This window comes from Scomber japonicus, chromosome 16 (assembly GCF_027409825.1).
Source record: "Scomber japonicus isolate fScoJap1 chromosome 16, fScoJap1.pri, whole genome shotgun sequence".
NCBI lineage: Eukaryota > Metazoa > Chordata > Actinopteri > Scombriformes > Scombridae > Scomber > Scomber japonicus.
In genome coordinates, this window is record NC_070593.1 from 14,647,935 (window position 1) to 14,662,652 (window position 14,718).

The following is a 14,718-nucleotide window of genomic DNA, read 5'->3' on the forward strand; positions in this document are numbered from 1 at the left end:
TGCACAGTGTGGGGTGAACATTTGTGGAGATTAGAAATAACACTCTGATACTGAGATCTGGAGCAATGCCCATTTCCTGCTGATGCATAATTACTGCAGTAAGATTTCAATTTAACCTGTCACATAAACACACACCTTCAGTAGAGCTGCAAATGCTGCTCATTATTCATTAATCTGTTGGTTATTTCCCTGATTAATTAAGTGCTTGATATATAAAATGCCAGAAATCACAATTTCCAAGAGCCCAAGGTGACATAATAATTAATGTGTTTCAAGGTTAATATAATTGATAAATCGGAAAACCAGCAAAGACTGACATTTGAGAAGTTGCAATAGAATATTTTATATTTTTTCTCAAAGCAGTTATAATTAATATTTTTATACTAACAATGGGTCACATGACTACTTCTATGTGGATGAGGTTGCTGATAATGATAACTCTGCAGTTCTTCTCAGCTCTACAGAGCTTTAGTGCAATTTCAGCTTATTGTTTTAGTTTTCTGGCTCACAACTTTACTGTTTTGGTTCAGTTTCATGGCTCTCATCATCAGTGGTTCACATGGAGCAAAAATCGACACTGTTCAGCACCAGACAGCAATGTTAGCAACTATCTGGTTAACACAATATAGCATTTTGCAGCTAAAGAACCTGATATTTTCTCAGGAGGTGATGAAAGGAGAGACTTACAGACCCTTTGACTCTACTGTATGTTTGCCAGGTTGCTAGAATCATAACTCCAAATAAAAGCTAAAGTAATGTTAGTACTTTTCTGCAAGATGTGTAAAACAGGCAGCTGTTTGCTAGCATGAGGTCTGCTGTATCAGTTTTAAAGGTGATAATATGTCAGTGTTATGTTCACAGTTCACTGCCCCAAAGTGACCCCATAAAATCAGATATTGTAGGTTTAAGAAATGACTTAATATCAAAATGGTTAAAGCAGCTATAATGAATATTTCTTATAACAATGTATCACATTACAATGTGTCGTGGCAGATTCTTCAGTTGCCCTCAGCTTTACGAAACTATAATTTGATTTTTGGCAGCACCAGGCAGCTGTTTTCAAGGGGAAAGAACTGTGCACTACACACTCAGCACCAAGTGACAAACAGCCATTGTTAGTGACTAGCTGGGGAATATAGTGGAACCAAAGAGCCAGATAATGTCGTCAGAATTTTGTGAAGACTAAAAACAGAGCTAAAAGAGAGTGAATATTGAGCTTCCATTCACCAGGTGGACACAACTTCAAATGAATGATAATGTTGCTAGGTAACTGCTGGATGTGTAAAGAAGTGACTGCTTGCTAACAAGTTCAACATATCAACTTAAAAGGTGATGATAGTGTCAATGATATGTCCCCAAAATGGCTAAAAAAATCGGTTAATTCAGATTTAAATTTGAATTTAATTTGTTTCATCTCCAATTTAAACATCCAGCATCCTGGACTGGAGCAGGTTAAAGATCAGATACCAGATGAGAGCAGCGCTGTGAAAAACAAGACTATGTCAAAACCATGTGTGAAACACTATAGCTTCTAATTCAAAATGACAGATACAGGAGGTGGCATCGCTCAGCCAACTGTTGATGACTGATGAGTAACTTCATCACTATGTCGATCAGTGAAGTAACTCATAACTTCATCACTCAGTCAGGGACAGACTTTTGCGTTTCAAGGGCTGGCCCTGCTGTGATCCGGCCAAAAATGAATCAATGGACGACTCCTTCACTTTAATAAAGCACATACAAACCTCAGACATTTCATTAAAAAAGGAGTGACTGATGTGGATCTAGTAGGTGGCTGTGACAGGGAATCACATCAATGCTGCAATGTTACGCCTTGACTGAGCTCAGCCTCTTGAGGCTTGGAAAGTAAACACACAATCCAAATTGAACCAGGGGATATTAGACTGGAAACCTCTCAAAAGATTATATCAAATATGAGGGGACTTTCCATTTCTCCTCAACTCACATTTCTTTATTACATGTGTTCTTGTTTCTCTCTCGCGCTCTCTCTCTCTATCTGGAAAATGTAGATTGATTTTGAGTGAGCGTAAAGAGAGCTACCTTGTACTCTCTTTGCCCCCATTTCATTGAAGAAAACAATTGATTTGTTTCTTATTTGCATTCATATATGGATCCCCTGTGCTATTGCTGTCTAGACCGCAAACCCACACACCTGTCTCATCAACAAACATCCACTCTGGATGATTTCTTTAGAGAAATCTATATAAAAAGCCAGAAGGCTGGTTTTCTTTCACCATTGCCTAAAACTGGACACATGTTACAACTTCACATGTAAAGAGATCAAAACGGCAGATCTGATGGTTGCATGGCCCTGGCACCCAGCCATTTTCAACATCTTTACTGCCTATCAAATGACATCTGAGAGGAGTGAAACTTATAATAAGGCCTTTAATCTAAGTCATGTACTTTATGGGAAGGAAATTTCGTTCACTGCCTTTGGGAAGGACGAATGTGGACAGCAAAGAGTGGATTAAAAATAGAATAGGGCATTATTATGTATGACAGGTACTGAGGTGCTATGGTAGCCTATGTAAGTTATTCAATATCATTTTAAAATAGGGAAATGAGTAAAACAATCCCTTTGCTTTACAATATTGTATAAATGAATTATTTTACACTGCAACAGAAGACAACTTGGATTGTGTTTTAATATAAAATGGAGAGCAAAGAACGAACAAGAAACCCTGTTTTGGAAGTGTTTATCACCTACTGGCACCATCTCACTTTCCCCAAAGACTTTTTAAACCAGTTGCAAACCATCAACTGATGTAAAATACAGGCACGTAATGATTGCACTCCTCTCCCGGGGGGTCAGACTGGCGCACACATTCTCTCTCTTAAGGTGGGAGGAGCGTGTTGCACTGGGACGCCTCACGATGCAGCAGTCCAGTCAAAACCTTAAGTCCTCCTCTCGCACGCGGACGCCTGTACACCTGTAGTGTCACTTTCAAGGGTACGTCGCTTGGATTAAAAAAAAAAAAAAGTCAAATCAATTCCGTGAAATATGACCGAAGCCACTTGGAAACAGAGCGCCGGTGCGACATAGGTGAGGCACTTCTCCGGATGCCATATGATCATTTTAGTTAATGAAGGTTTTTTTCGGTGGTGAGAAATGTATTGATTTTGGGATGAAATCGCTTTTCTCTTTGTCTGCATGCTTGTGCGTAATGGACACCTTTGGAAGCAGACACGTTATGCTTCAGGTGCGCCAATTATCAGAAGACAAAAACACTGAATTATTGAAGTAATGTTTAGAGCGTGTTTTAATTAATTGGTTAGGTTATCGTTACAGTAAAAAAAAAAGTGTATATATTTTGACAAGAAATCCCAAAATTTGCCGTATTTGTAAATCATCCCACTGAATGATCTCCTCTTAAGGCTTGTTTCCTTTTCATAAAAATGAACTTTTGAGTACTGTGATCCCTTTTGTGTAGAAAATAATCGCTTCTTCACACTCTGAGACCTGTTTTTGCGACTTAACCCTGTGATTTTTTTTTTGCAGGACAAAGGGGGGTCTCGCTCGAAATTACGATGCATCTCACAGCGGTGGTCTTAATTCTGGTCGTGACGGGCATCGCCAAAGGTAATCGGATATTTTGATCAGTCCACTGAGACAGCTGACAGCGACACAAAGAGATTTTAGTCATGGCACATGAAAACAAACTCTTTTCTTTTTACCAACTGCGTGGAAAAGAAAGTACGACGAATGAATATTTGATGGCTTTGAATGTTTTATGTATTATTTTAGTTTTTTTTTAATGCAAACATGTAACACGCTGCTGTCTCTTTCTCTCTCTCTCAAAAGGTTGGGAATGCAACGCAGGGTGTAACACAGAAAATGGGTTTTGTGAGAAGCCAGGGAAGTGCAGGTACTAAAACGACCATAGATTCCTGTGTAGATTGTGTCCTGTGGGGATTTGCAACCTTATTATCATAAATCGCTGGAGCTATAAATGTTCCTCTCTTAGATAAAATGCAATCACAAAGCAGCCAACTGGATTCTTCTGAGCTTTTTTTCTACATTTGTTTGGTGCTTGTATTGTGTAAAGTCAACTGCCAAATCAGTCCTTTGTTTGAACAGTAAAAAGCATTGTTATCCTAACAGATAGCTCCAAAGCTTTTGTTTGAAAAGCTTTCCTGGCAAAGACAGCTGTGCTCTTGAGCCAAAATAATTGTATTCCATATAGTATATTCAATTCTCCACAAGGGCAGGCAGGCAGGCATTATGGGAACAAGCCTGCAGAGCTCTGTGGGTGGTAAATTAATAGTTCAGGATTGTTTCCTTTCCAGGTGCAAACCAGGGTGGCAAGGAGACAACTGCGACCGGTGCGTTCCTTTCCCTGGCTGCCTGCACGGCTCATGTGAAAAAGCCTGGCAGTGTAACTGCGAGGAGGGCTGGGTGGGTAGCCTGTGTGACAAAGGTGAGTCTCATTATGCTCCCCATACATCGCCTCTGCCCCTGACTACTGGCTGCCAGAGGTTAGAGTCAAGTGTATTTTAGATGGGAAAAGTTGGCGCAGAAAAGATCTGGTAAAATTCAGTTCTGGGTCAGTAATAAAAGAAGACACTTCACTGCCATTATGTGCTTTTGTGCCATTAAGCAAGATATGTACTATACATTTAACAAAACCTCAACTTGGCTGCTGCAATTTAAATGTTAAAGCAGTATAAAAGTCACATTTCCATTTCAGTAGGCACCCTATTAAAATTAAGCACGTAATAATTCCTATTGTATCTAAAATGGACATTATCGCATAAAAATAACTTGCTTCCCAAGCCTCTTCTCAAGCGAAAAGGGGAAAAAGAACAAGAAAAGATTCGAAAAAAGATCTCTTTTGGCTTCTTGCTCAGTTTGACCTCCTTATCAGTGCCACATTAAATCTCCTAATCTGTTGGAGTGTATGAGCTGCTTGTCTGTGTAACACGGTTGTTCTTGGTGACAAGATGCTGTGGTGGGGAATGTGAGTGAGAGTTGACTCTAAAGAGGAAGGGGAAAACAGGCACATATGGGGAAGCAAGAGAGATCAAGCATGAGCTAAAAACAGCACGCTTTATCTTCTTTCCTTTTTTTTTTTTTACCCCCCTTTACACAACAGATACTCGGCTGTGCTCATCCAGGCCTTGTGCTGGTAATGCCACCTGCATAGAGACGGGAGAAGGGGGATACCTGTGCATCTGTCCCCATGGCTACGCTGGTGAAAACTGCCACCTGAAGAGAGGACTATGTCTCACAAACGGGTACTAGCATCTTTTGTTTCTATTTTAAGTAACGGAACACTCAGATGCTTTCCAGCCTTATCTCCATTTGTTCATCATTAGGAGCAATAATCAATACCCCTCTCTCTCTCTTTCTCTCTCTCTCTCTCTCTCTCTCTCTCTCTCTCTCTCTCTCTCTCTCTCTCTCTCTCTCTCTCTCTCTCTCTCTCTCTCTCTCTCTCTCTCTCTCTCTCTCTCCCTCTCCCTCTCCCTCTCCCTCTCTCAACAGGATGCTCTCTTGTCTTACATGCACTCAAAGTAGCCACTGCTATGACTCATAACAAGTTGTATGCCGTTTGCACACTTTATCAGACAAAGAGAAACGCTTACTTTCATACTCTTCTGACACAAACATGAGAATGCTAAAATTGAGAAACTGGCAGGTCTCCAGCTTTGTGAAGGAAGACTTCGCTTGAAAGGGCCTCCAGCTCATATCTTGTTAAGAAGTACATTTTTCTCTGAGGAGTGACTTTTCTGATGTGCAATTCCCAAAAAAGAAGAATCCTTTTTTTTGCCTGGTATATATTTACCAAGATAGCAGGAAAATTAAGATGATCCATGTAAAATTAAGTAAACTGGCCCTGGCATCATATTGGTACCTTGATTTAAATATTGTTATCAATAATTTTTATATAAACATGACAATAGTGACAAACCCATAGACAATTTATTATCCAGCTCTGCAGTTCCTGTCAGCTCTACAGAGCGCAATAGTGCATTTCAGCTCATTGTTTTGGTTTCAATTTATCTTTACTAATTTTTGTATGATACTCAGTATTGTTTCCAGCTGCAGTTGTTTTCGACAAAATAACCAAAAAAAACCAAATATACACTACCTGCCCACAACCAACCAAATGGCAGCTAATTTGAAATTATAATTTCCCAGTCTGACAAAGACCCAGAAAGCAGAAAGGAGCAGCTGTAAAATGTTGGATAAATGTATTTTAGTATCACACCTGCGAAATGTCTTCTATCACTAAGGCCACATGATTGAATTATTGTATCTCTATTCAAGTTACCTGGAGGGCTAAACCAGAAGCTAGCTGTCTCAGCCAGCAGAAGTCTCTAGTGAGCATAATCCATGTGCACAAGCAAGGGGCACATAGTGTGTGCAAAATATTTTCATCAGGGTAATTTCTTTACCATTGAAAGTGGCTCTCTTGGCCTCATGCCCCACAGAACAAATTTAATAGGAAAGAATGGAGCCCCGCCTCCGAATGCTGTATCCAATTCTCTTCACACATCCATGCATTTAACAGCTAGAGTGTCAGATATTTTCCTTTGGAGACACACATCTAAATGAATAGTCATGTTAGTCCTTGTCTGTTGGATATGTAAATAGGCAACTGTTTGCTAACATGTTGCTAAGGGCTTTGCACATTGATGTTTACAGCTTGCTGTGCTGCCTCCAAGTTGCCAAAAATCCATTAATGCAGGTTTAAGGATATATTTAACTGCTACATTTCCCCTCGGCATCATGTTGATACCTTCATTTAAAATTAAATCTTTATATTTATTGGCTTTAAACAGTAGTAGCAAAATGTGATGTTGGTTGTGCCCTTCTGTCGTCGACAAGCAGATATCTTTATACCGTATCTGGCAGTGTGTGTCTAGGCAGCATCATAAGCTGCATCTCAGTACTGAGGCTGCATCTTATTGAAGTCGAATACATCATAATCTCTCCACAAGGCTGTCACATTTCAAAGGCTGTGACCTCAGTATGTGACCAGAAATTCAGCACCCTGTGGCTTGTATTTGGATACAGCTCATATCAGCATATCTGTATCCCACAATCCACTCACAGTATAATGGTGCATTCAGTCAGACCATGTCTGCTCATATCACTGGGAAACATTAACTATTACTTGTTTGCCAGGAATTTGCATTCACATGGTCATCAATCACTGATAATTATATCACATGAATTGAACTAAGTACTGTAAAAAGCCACTGCAGAATGTAATCAATAGTAGCAAGCAACAATATTTAATAGTGTTAAGAGCTGGGATATGTAATAGCAGAACATCACAGACAGACATGGACATACAGGATTTCCCATTAATCTGGCACACTGTCTGGTATTTCTTCATTATGTATTTAATAAGTGTAAAATTCGGTGTCATGACACTGCAAAGTCACGAAACTTGAGGGCCACATGACTGCATTGTTAGTTTTGTTCTCATTTGGAGACACATGGCAACTTCACGGGTTGCATCTTTCAAAGAATCTGGCCTGAATTGGCACACAGACAAAGTGTGACTAAATCGCAGAATACAGCCTTTAAAATGGATGCTGAAGAACAATTTGAAACAAAATACACCTCTATCATTCAGGATTGATATAACACATAACATAACATCAGGTCCTGAAAATCACCTTATGGTACATCTTTTCACTGCTGGATGACAGACAGGACTGATCCGTGGAATCCATCTCTTGTCCATTCAATGCACATGAAAGACTCTCAGGGGATGCAGTGAGCTGACACAGCCCACAGACTCTGAACCCTGCCATGTTTGTTCTCTGTCAGATAGCCTTGTTATTGTATAGAAAGACACACCTAAAATTCAGAAGCTTACAGCTCATTGTCAGTGAGTGGAAAGCTCCTCTTCCTCAATCCAAAAAAAATCATTAGAGTCTTATTATAATTTTCACAACGAGATGAGTAGAGCCTCACTTGCATGCCAGGGGAATTAATCTCCATTAAAAGGCCTGCATGAGATCTCATTAATCAGATCCTCTATGAGGGACCACAGATGTGTACAAAGTATGCCACAGCAATTATTCTTTTGACTAGCAGGGACAGAATGTGTGTGTGTGTGTGTGTGTGTGTGTGTGTGTGTGTGTGTGTGTGTGTGTGTCTAATTACACAAGATATAGTACTATTAGAGATGTTGATTGCTGTTATCCTGGGTTTTCATCAGTGCACTTTCACTTGTTTTACGTGTAGCTGCATTGATCAAATATGCTGGGAATGTGGGTGCAGGATGTTTACTGAAGAGGCAAAGCTAACACTTTTATGTCTTGTCACTGCTGCAGATTTGTAATTTATACACTGTTTTCATTAGGGATGTTTGACACAGCTGACATCAATATTACAGTATTAGTAAGTATAATATTTTAGAGGTCAAACCAACTCTTCAGATTAAGTGTTTCGAAGGAGAGGTTTCAGTTCTCAATTTTAAGTGTTTACTGCTTATATTTCCTCCTATGATATACTGTAGTAAACGGAACATTTTTAGCTTTTCTTCAGACAAAACAAGCAGTTTCATGACACCAGCCATGGGCTTTAGGAATTTTTTTTATTGGAAATATTCCTTATCAATCATTCAGGAATCATTATTAATTGCAACCCTACTGTATTTTATTATGATATTGATATCATACATAACAAATATATGCAAAATTGCAGGTAACATAATTGAAATCATGTTCAACGCAGTGTTTCATTGAGAAAATCCTCAGTAAGCTCATATACAATGATATCAAATTGATGTCTTGTAAAGCTGTGTATTTCCTTTGTGGTGAGTAAATGTAAAATGACGTCTTAAATTTGGGTATAACAGGTTAAAAACAAACAGACTTAACATTAACAAACACTGCTTCATCTCAAAGTCAGCTGTTTCTTCAAGAACAAGTAGTGTGAGTTTTACTTTTGATGAGTTGTGGGTATCCTCTGCTGCTCTACAGGAAGGTGGCACCATAGTCAAAGTGAACTAGTTTTTTTTTTTTTAGTTGCTCCGTCCTATGGTAGGGCTGCTTTCCTGACCAAAAATCTAAAATGCAACCTAACTGTTGTTTTTGCTCACCGACTAACCTGCCTCAACTAAAAATTCTGGATTTTTGCTTCCCAATTTATTAAGCAACACAAATCTTTTTCTGAAACATTCAAAATTACCAAATTTGTAGATGCATTTCATTGGATAGCGACGATACTCTTATATGAGGCTATCAATGTAGAATGTTCTGTATAAAGAATGATAAGCATGCAGGCATAAGTCAGCAGATGTTAAATCATCAATACATAGTAAAAAACATAATGTCACCTCAAGTCATGAACTTGATTTGGACTAGAAAGCATCCCATTAAAATCCAACTTTTGAAATCTAGACAGGACTGAACGCAGTCGATAGCGGCTTCATTGCTATTATATAATATATGCTGTAGTGAATCTGTGTACTAGATAGCAGGCCCCACTTCCTCTACTGTATATTCATGCTGTGCTGCTCTGCCCTACAGCTCTCCTTGTCAGAACGGAGGCACATGTACAGATACGGATGGCTCAGCAGCTGATTCTTCCTGTCAATGTCCCTCTGGATATGCTGGAGACTTCTGTGAAATCAGTGTTGACAGCTGCAAACCTAACCCCTGCCTAAACGGTGGCAACTGTACAAACCACAGTCTGGCCTTCGCGTGTATCTGTCCACACGGCTTCACTGGTTTCACTTGTAATGACACCACCAGCCTCTCTCCTTGCGCCGGAAGGCCATGTGCCAATGGAGCCACGTGTGTCGGTCAACCTGATGGAACGTTCAGGTGTGTTTGCCAGAAATGGTTTACAGGTCCCACGTGTTCGCTACAACACAGACCGAAGGCCAGGTCCAAACCGGTTGGTGCCAGACCTGCAGAACACAGAGTGTTCGCGCTGACCCCGCAGCACTACTCTCTCCCTGCTCACGCCTTCCACAAGCTCCTCAGACCACCAGAGAGAGACCTGCTCAAGATAACTCTGAAGGAGACCGTACACTCCCCTGGTGTGCTGGTCACCCACGGTCAGCTCATCTGCTTCGGCATGCTGGCCTTGCTAACCTGCCTTGTCATCCTGGGCACTACAGGCATTGTGTTTTTTGGCCGGTGTGAGACGTGGCTGGCTAATGCAAAGTACAGCCAGCTTGTTCGGCAGCAAAGGGAACACCTGCTGAGAGAGGCAGGAAGTGCAAGCCAGGACGAGCCAGAGCATTCAGTAAACATCATTCTGCCAGAGAAAATTAGGCTCACCAGCTTTGGGAGACACTACACCTCCATCTGATTAATGTGTCTCTCCCTCTTTCCTCTCTCCCTCTCTGGAAGGAGTCTAATTATATCAATGTCTCTGAACAGCCACAACAAATAAAATACTATGACTGTTGTACAGTTGTGTTTATACAGTGAGAGATACTGGACTACCTTTTAAAGTGTATGTGAATATATATTCTACTGGACTAAGCGGACAAACCACTGGATTTTAAATGTACTTCTATGATTTCATGAAATGTATACAATTAGAAGACATGTTATACCAAATAGCACCTTAATGGCTGGTTAAAAAGGTGTCATTGTGTGGTGTTTCTTGAGTTCATTTCTGACTTTACAATGCTCTGTTTGGAATACAGTAATGGGTTTTAATATTAGAAAATGTTTATCAATGATGGCTAGTAACAGCATGTGCAACCGTGACCAAATTTTCTTCAGTATTTGTAATTTATTACTTGTAACAATGATTTTTAAATGATCAAATTGTTGTGAAAATTTGATATCCATTGCCAAATTTGCCAAATAACATTCTGTGAATTTGCCATATCAGAGTTAATGCAAAAATACATGTTGTGAGTTTGTATAGTACATTCAGTTAATTAGATATTACTACACAATGCCACACAGACAGCTTTCAAATCCTGCATGTCATAACTTCAATATTAATAATGTTCCCTTTTTAATTACGTAAGTTTAGCATTGATTTCTATAGGAATTTCACAGGTAATCCACTATGCTTCACTGAGCCCTGAAATCAATCCGGTACCATCTGTTATTGATTTGTCTTATCATGCATAAGAAGGCCACCCACATCTGATGATGGCAATGTGATTTCATGAATACTGAATGTCTGGAAAACACATGTCTGTTTCAAGATATAAACATGTGGTTGCAGTGCAAACATCAAAATTCATTAACTGCTGAGATGAGGATTGCTGACATTGTATTCCTCTTCTCCCTCTCACAACAAGTCCCATTCAGCCCCATGTTCATACTGTAGAAAGATGCTGTTAATGTGGTGGGCTTCGTTTATCATTATTCTTTGAAAGGGGGGTGGTTATCTTGTGCTTGTAACATCAACCAAGCGTAACTGAAGTATTTATCAGTATGTGTTACAGTCTGGGATTATTTGCAATTGTGCTTTGGTCAAATAATGTTTAATAAAATACATTGAGTGTCCACCTGACAAAGATTATTGCAGTGATACACATCTATATACCAAAAGGTGACTTTAGTCTTTTTGATCTGCTCTCATCATTTTATTTAGTCACTTTTGCTACCTGAAAATCACCACATATGTATTGAGTCATTTCTCTCTGAGCTGCTTTTGTCTTGACACAACTAGGTTAAGACCAGATCGGATTCTTCATCAGATGTTTTACAGTATGAAATCTAACCAATGGCCTTACTGTACTGAACTTACCGATGCCACCTACCTGTTCTGAAAACAGTGCAATATCTACTGCTCTGTGATGCTTAATACATTACTCCCCCGGGGCCAGCTCACCGATTATCATCTGAAAGATAACAATGACTCTTGTTAGCACTCCACTCTTGCCCCCCGAAGGCCAACAAGTTTCCGATTACAGTCTCTGTCTCCACCTTGTGGTGCAAGTTATTTACACCACCAGGACTTGAGCTGCAGTAGTTCTCTGCTATAAGCAGGATCTCTATGTAGACAGCATGTTGTTTGTAAATGGTTTAGTATTGCCTGGTGGTAACAAGTCAAAATTTAAGTGGGAAATGCAAATTATCTCTTTAAAGGGTAGATCTCTTCATGCCTGACTTAAAACTTAAAAATAGCCAGGTTTCTATATAAATTTTGAAATGTTTTTGTTGCTGTAATCATTCCTACTGTTCAATCTAACCATTAGAGGGTCCCCTCTAAATTAATTTACAATGTAAGTTGGGGCAAAGAAGGTGCCTTATTGCCTTCATTTATTAAGTACTCATAATACACACACACACACACACACACACACACACACACACACACACACACACACACACACACACACACACACACACACACACAGACATTAATAAATAATACCTTGGCTAGTCGAGCTGTTTTTACTGCTTGTGCATTTCCTGTTTAAAATGTTGATGGTTTTGCTTTAGGACTCATAGACAGACATTTCCCCTTCCATCTTTGACACAGAAAATCTCAGCTGTGTGAAATCAGAATCTTTTTTAATATCTTGAAGTAGGCATGAGCGAAAGTCAGCTGTTTTGCTTTCCTATCAAGGAATTTTCAACCTGTAGAGAGCAGTGCAGCAGTAGGGTTCTGCCCTGCGTTTTATGCTTACATTTTAAGAGCCCCTAAAAATAATGTAATCTAGAGTATGACCACAAGGTGTCATCCATTTAAAAGGAGACAGAGATCGGACAAGATGCTGAAGTCAGGAGTCTAGCATGAAATGATGCACTAAAAAACAGACTTTGTTTTTTTACCAAGTTGCATTTAGCAAGTAATTGACTGTTTTCACATGTTTGCAATAAACTAACACCAATATTCAACAAGAAAAGTACAAGAAAAATAACCCTAATATAGCTAAACACTACTCTGGTTAGTATTATTTGATACCTGTATCATATTGAGAAAGAATTATGTTTGAAAACAAGAATCCATTGACAGTAGCAGATGGTATTACCCACAGGTAATGTTTCTAAGTTTGCTTTTCACTGCCTTTCTTCAGACAGACATCGCAGGAGTCAAGGATGCCTATCCCACATAACAGATCATTTTCCACTTTGTTGCTGCAGAGTTTTCACTGGTTTATTTTTTTCTGCATTACATCGAACTGTTTCTCTCTCATACTGAACCTTGAAATGTCTGGCAGACTCCTGCTATGTTACTGCATATCCCAGACCCATACGGAGCAGCCTTAAAACTGTCTGACAACCTGGCAGATCTGCGTATCTGGTAGCAGTTATATAAGTGAAAGTGGTTTCAATGTTAAACTCCATATAAGTTATTTAATCAGCAGGGATTACAATCTTCCCATGATGCTACAATTTGGCAGTAAATCTGTCCATGGCTAATTCAGTAAGTACTTGAGAAATTGTTGTATTACCTGGGCTAATAAATGTTTCTGAATAAACCTTTATTTATAACAACACAGTTCTTGACAATTACAGTTATGTAATAGTGTCTGTATTCCTGGAAAATGTGTTAAAACTGGCCTCCTGATTTTTGTTGCTCAAAGGATTAAGTGTTTTTATATCTATCAGTTTAAAAGGACATTGGGTGCTTGGTTATATGTTGACACATTGAACCTGAATCACACACTGAAACACTTTTGTGTGCAGGGGCCCAGGGTCCCCACTACCAGACATTCATTTGTGGAGTTATGACCCTGGGGAGAGAGGGGCCCTCACCTTCAAAGCTGACCAGAGAAGCTAAAAAAACACAAAAAACACCTCAGCAGAGACATTCTGCTCCCTTCCCAAGTCATAAAACAAAACAGAACAGCAAAAGTTAAATCTCTCCCGCTTGCCCGAGACCCTTAACCCTTTGTTCCCGCCGGCCTCTCCGCTGACAGATGAGACTCAACATCCATGGAAAATCGCACATGGAAAGAATCCAGATTCAAAGAATTCCAGGCAGGGTTTCTTTCAGGGGTGCAACACCGCAAGTTATATTTCATTTAGGCAGGTACCCCTCGGTCAGCTGTCAGCTCCACATAAATACTGTGCGTTTGTGTGTTAAATGGGTTCCAGATGAGCAGTAAAGTAAGGTCACTTGTGAAACCCCTGCAGTCAGATATCGCCAGTTAAGCTGCACACTCTCTGATGGCACTGGACATATTCTCTTTTTTGTTACATTGGGTCATAATGTTTTTGGGCTGTGACTCTTTTAAATGAAGCAATGTCTACTTGTGACCCATTGCACATATCTACAGGAGTTAAAGTTCTCAGGCGCCATGCTGGATTTCAGGCATGGAGTTTTAAATTCCTACAATACTTAATTCAATACATTGTACACATTTTCTCCTGGACAACTTCACAGGCTCACCAATCATTTCTTGCTTTAATACCTGTATTTATAGGTTATGAACAAAACTGACAAGTTTCCCACTTGCTTTATGAGTTTCACAGTGCTGAAGGTGTAATTCACACAAAAAAGGAGGAATATATAGAATTTTCTGGCATATGATTTGGTCAGCTTTCCTTTAACTGTATTAAATTACATGTCTGAATCTAATAACTTTCATTATTGATAAATCGATAGATTTTTTTTTGTCCAAAAAATATTTAATATGGCAGCAATTCTTCACATTTGAGAAGATGGAACAAAGAATGGAATAAAGTATTCAAACAGTTAATTGATTATCTGTAGTGCTGCGGGGTTGCTGTGGATTGATTAATCCATTAATGGACCAACTGTTTGAGGCCTTGTGTTGTGACCCCTTAGATTTATCTTAT

At 39.5% G+C, this 14,718-nt stretch overlaps 1 protein-coding gene across 1 annotated transcript; it reads left to right on the forward strand.

Moving 5' to 3' along the window:
- The first annotated feature begins 3,552 nt into the window (after positions 1 to 3,552).
- On the forward strand, positions 3,553 to 10,306 carry LOC128375554 (protein delta homolog 1). Its single transcript, XM_053335933.1, has 5 exons — positions 3,553 to 3,604; positions 3,827 to 3,890; positions 4,312 to 4,442; positions 5,118 to 5,259; positions 9,517 to 10,306. The coding sequence occupies exons 1-5, from the start codon at positions 3,553 to 3,555 to the stop codon at positions 10,304 to 10,306; spliced, it is 1,179 nt and encodes a 392-aa protein (XP_053191908.1).
- Positions 10,307 to 14,718: the final 4,412 nt, after the last annotated feature.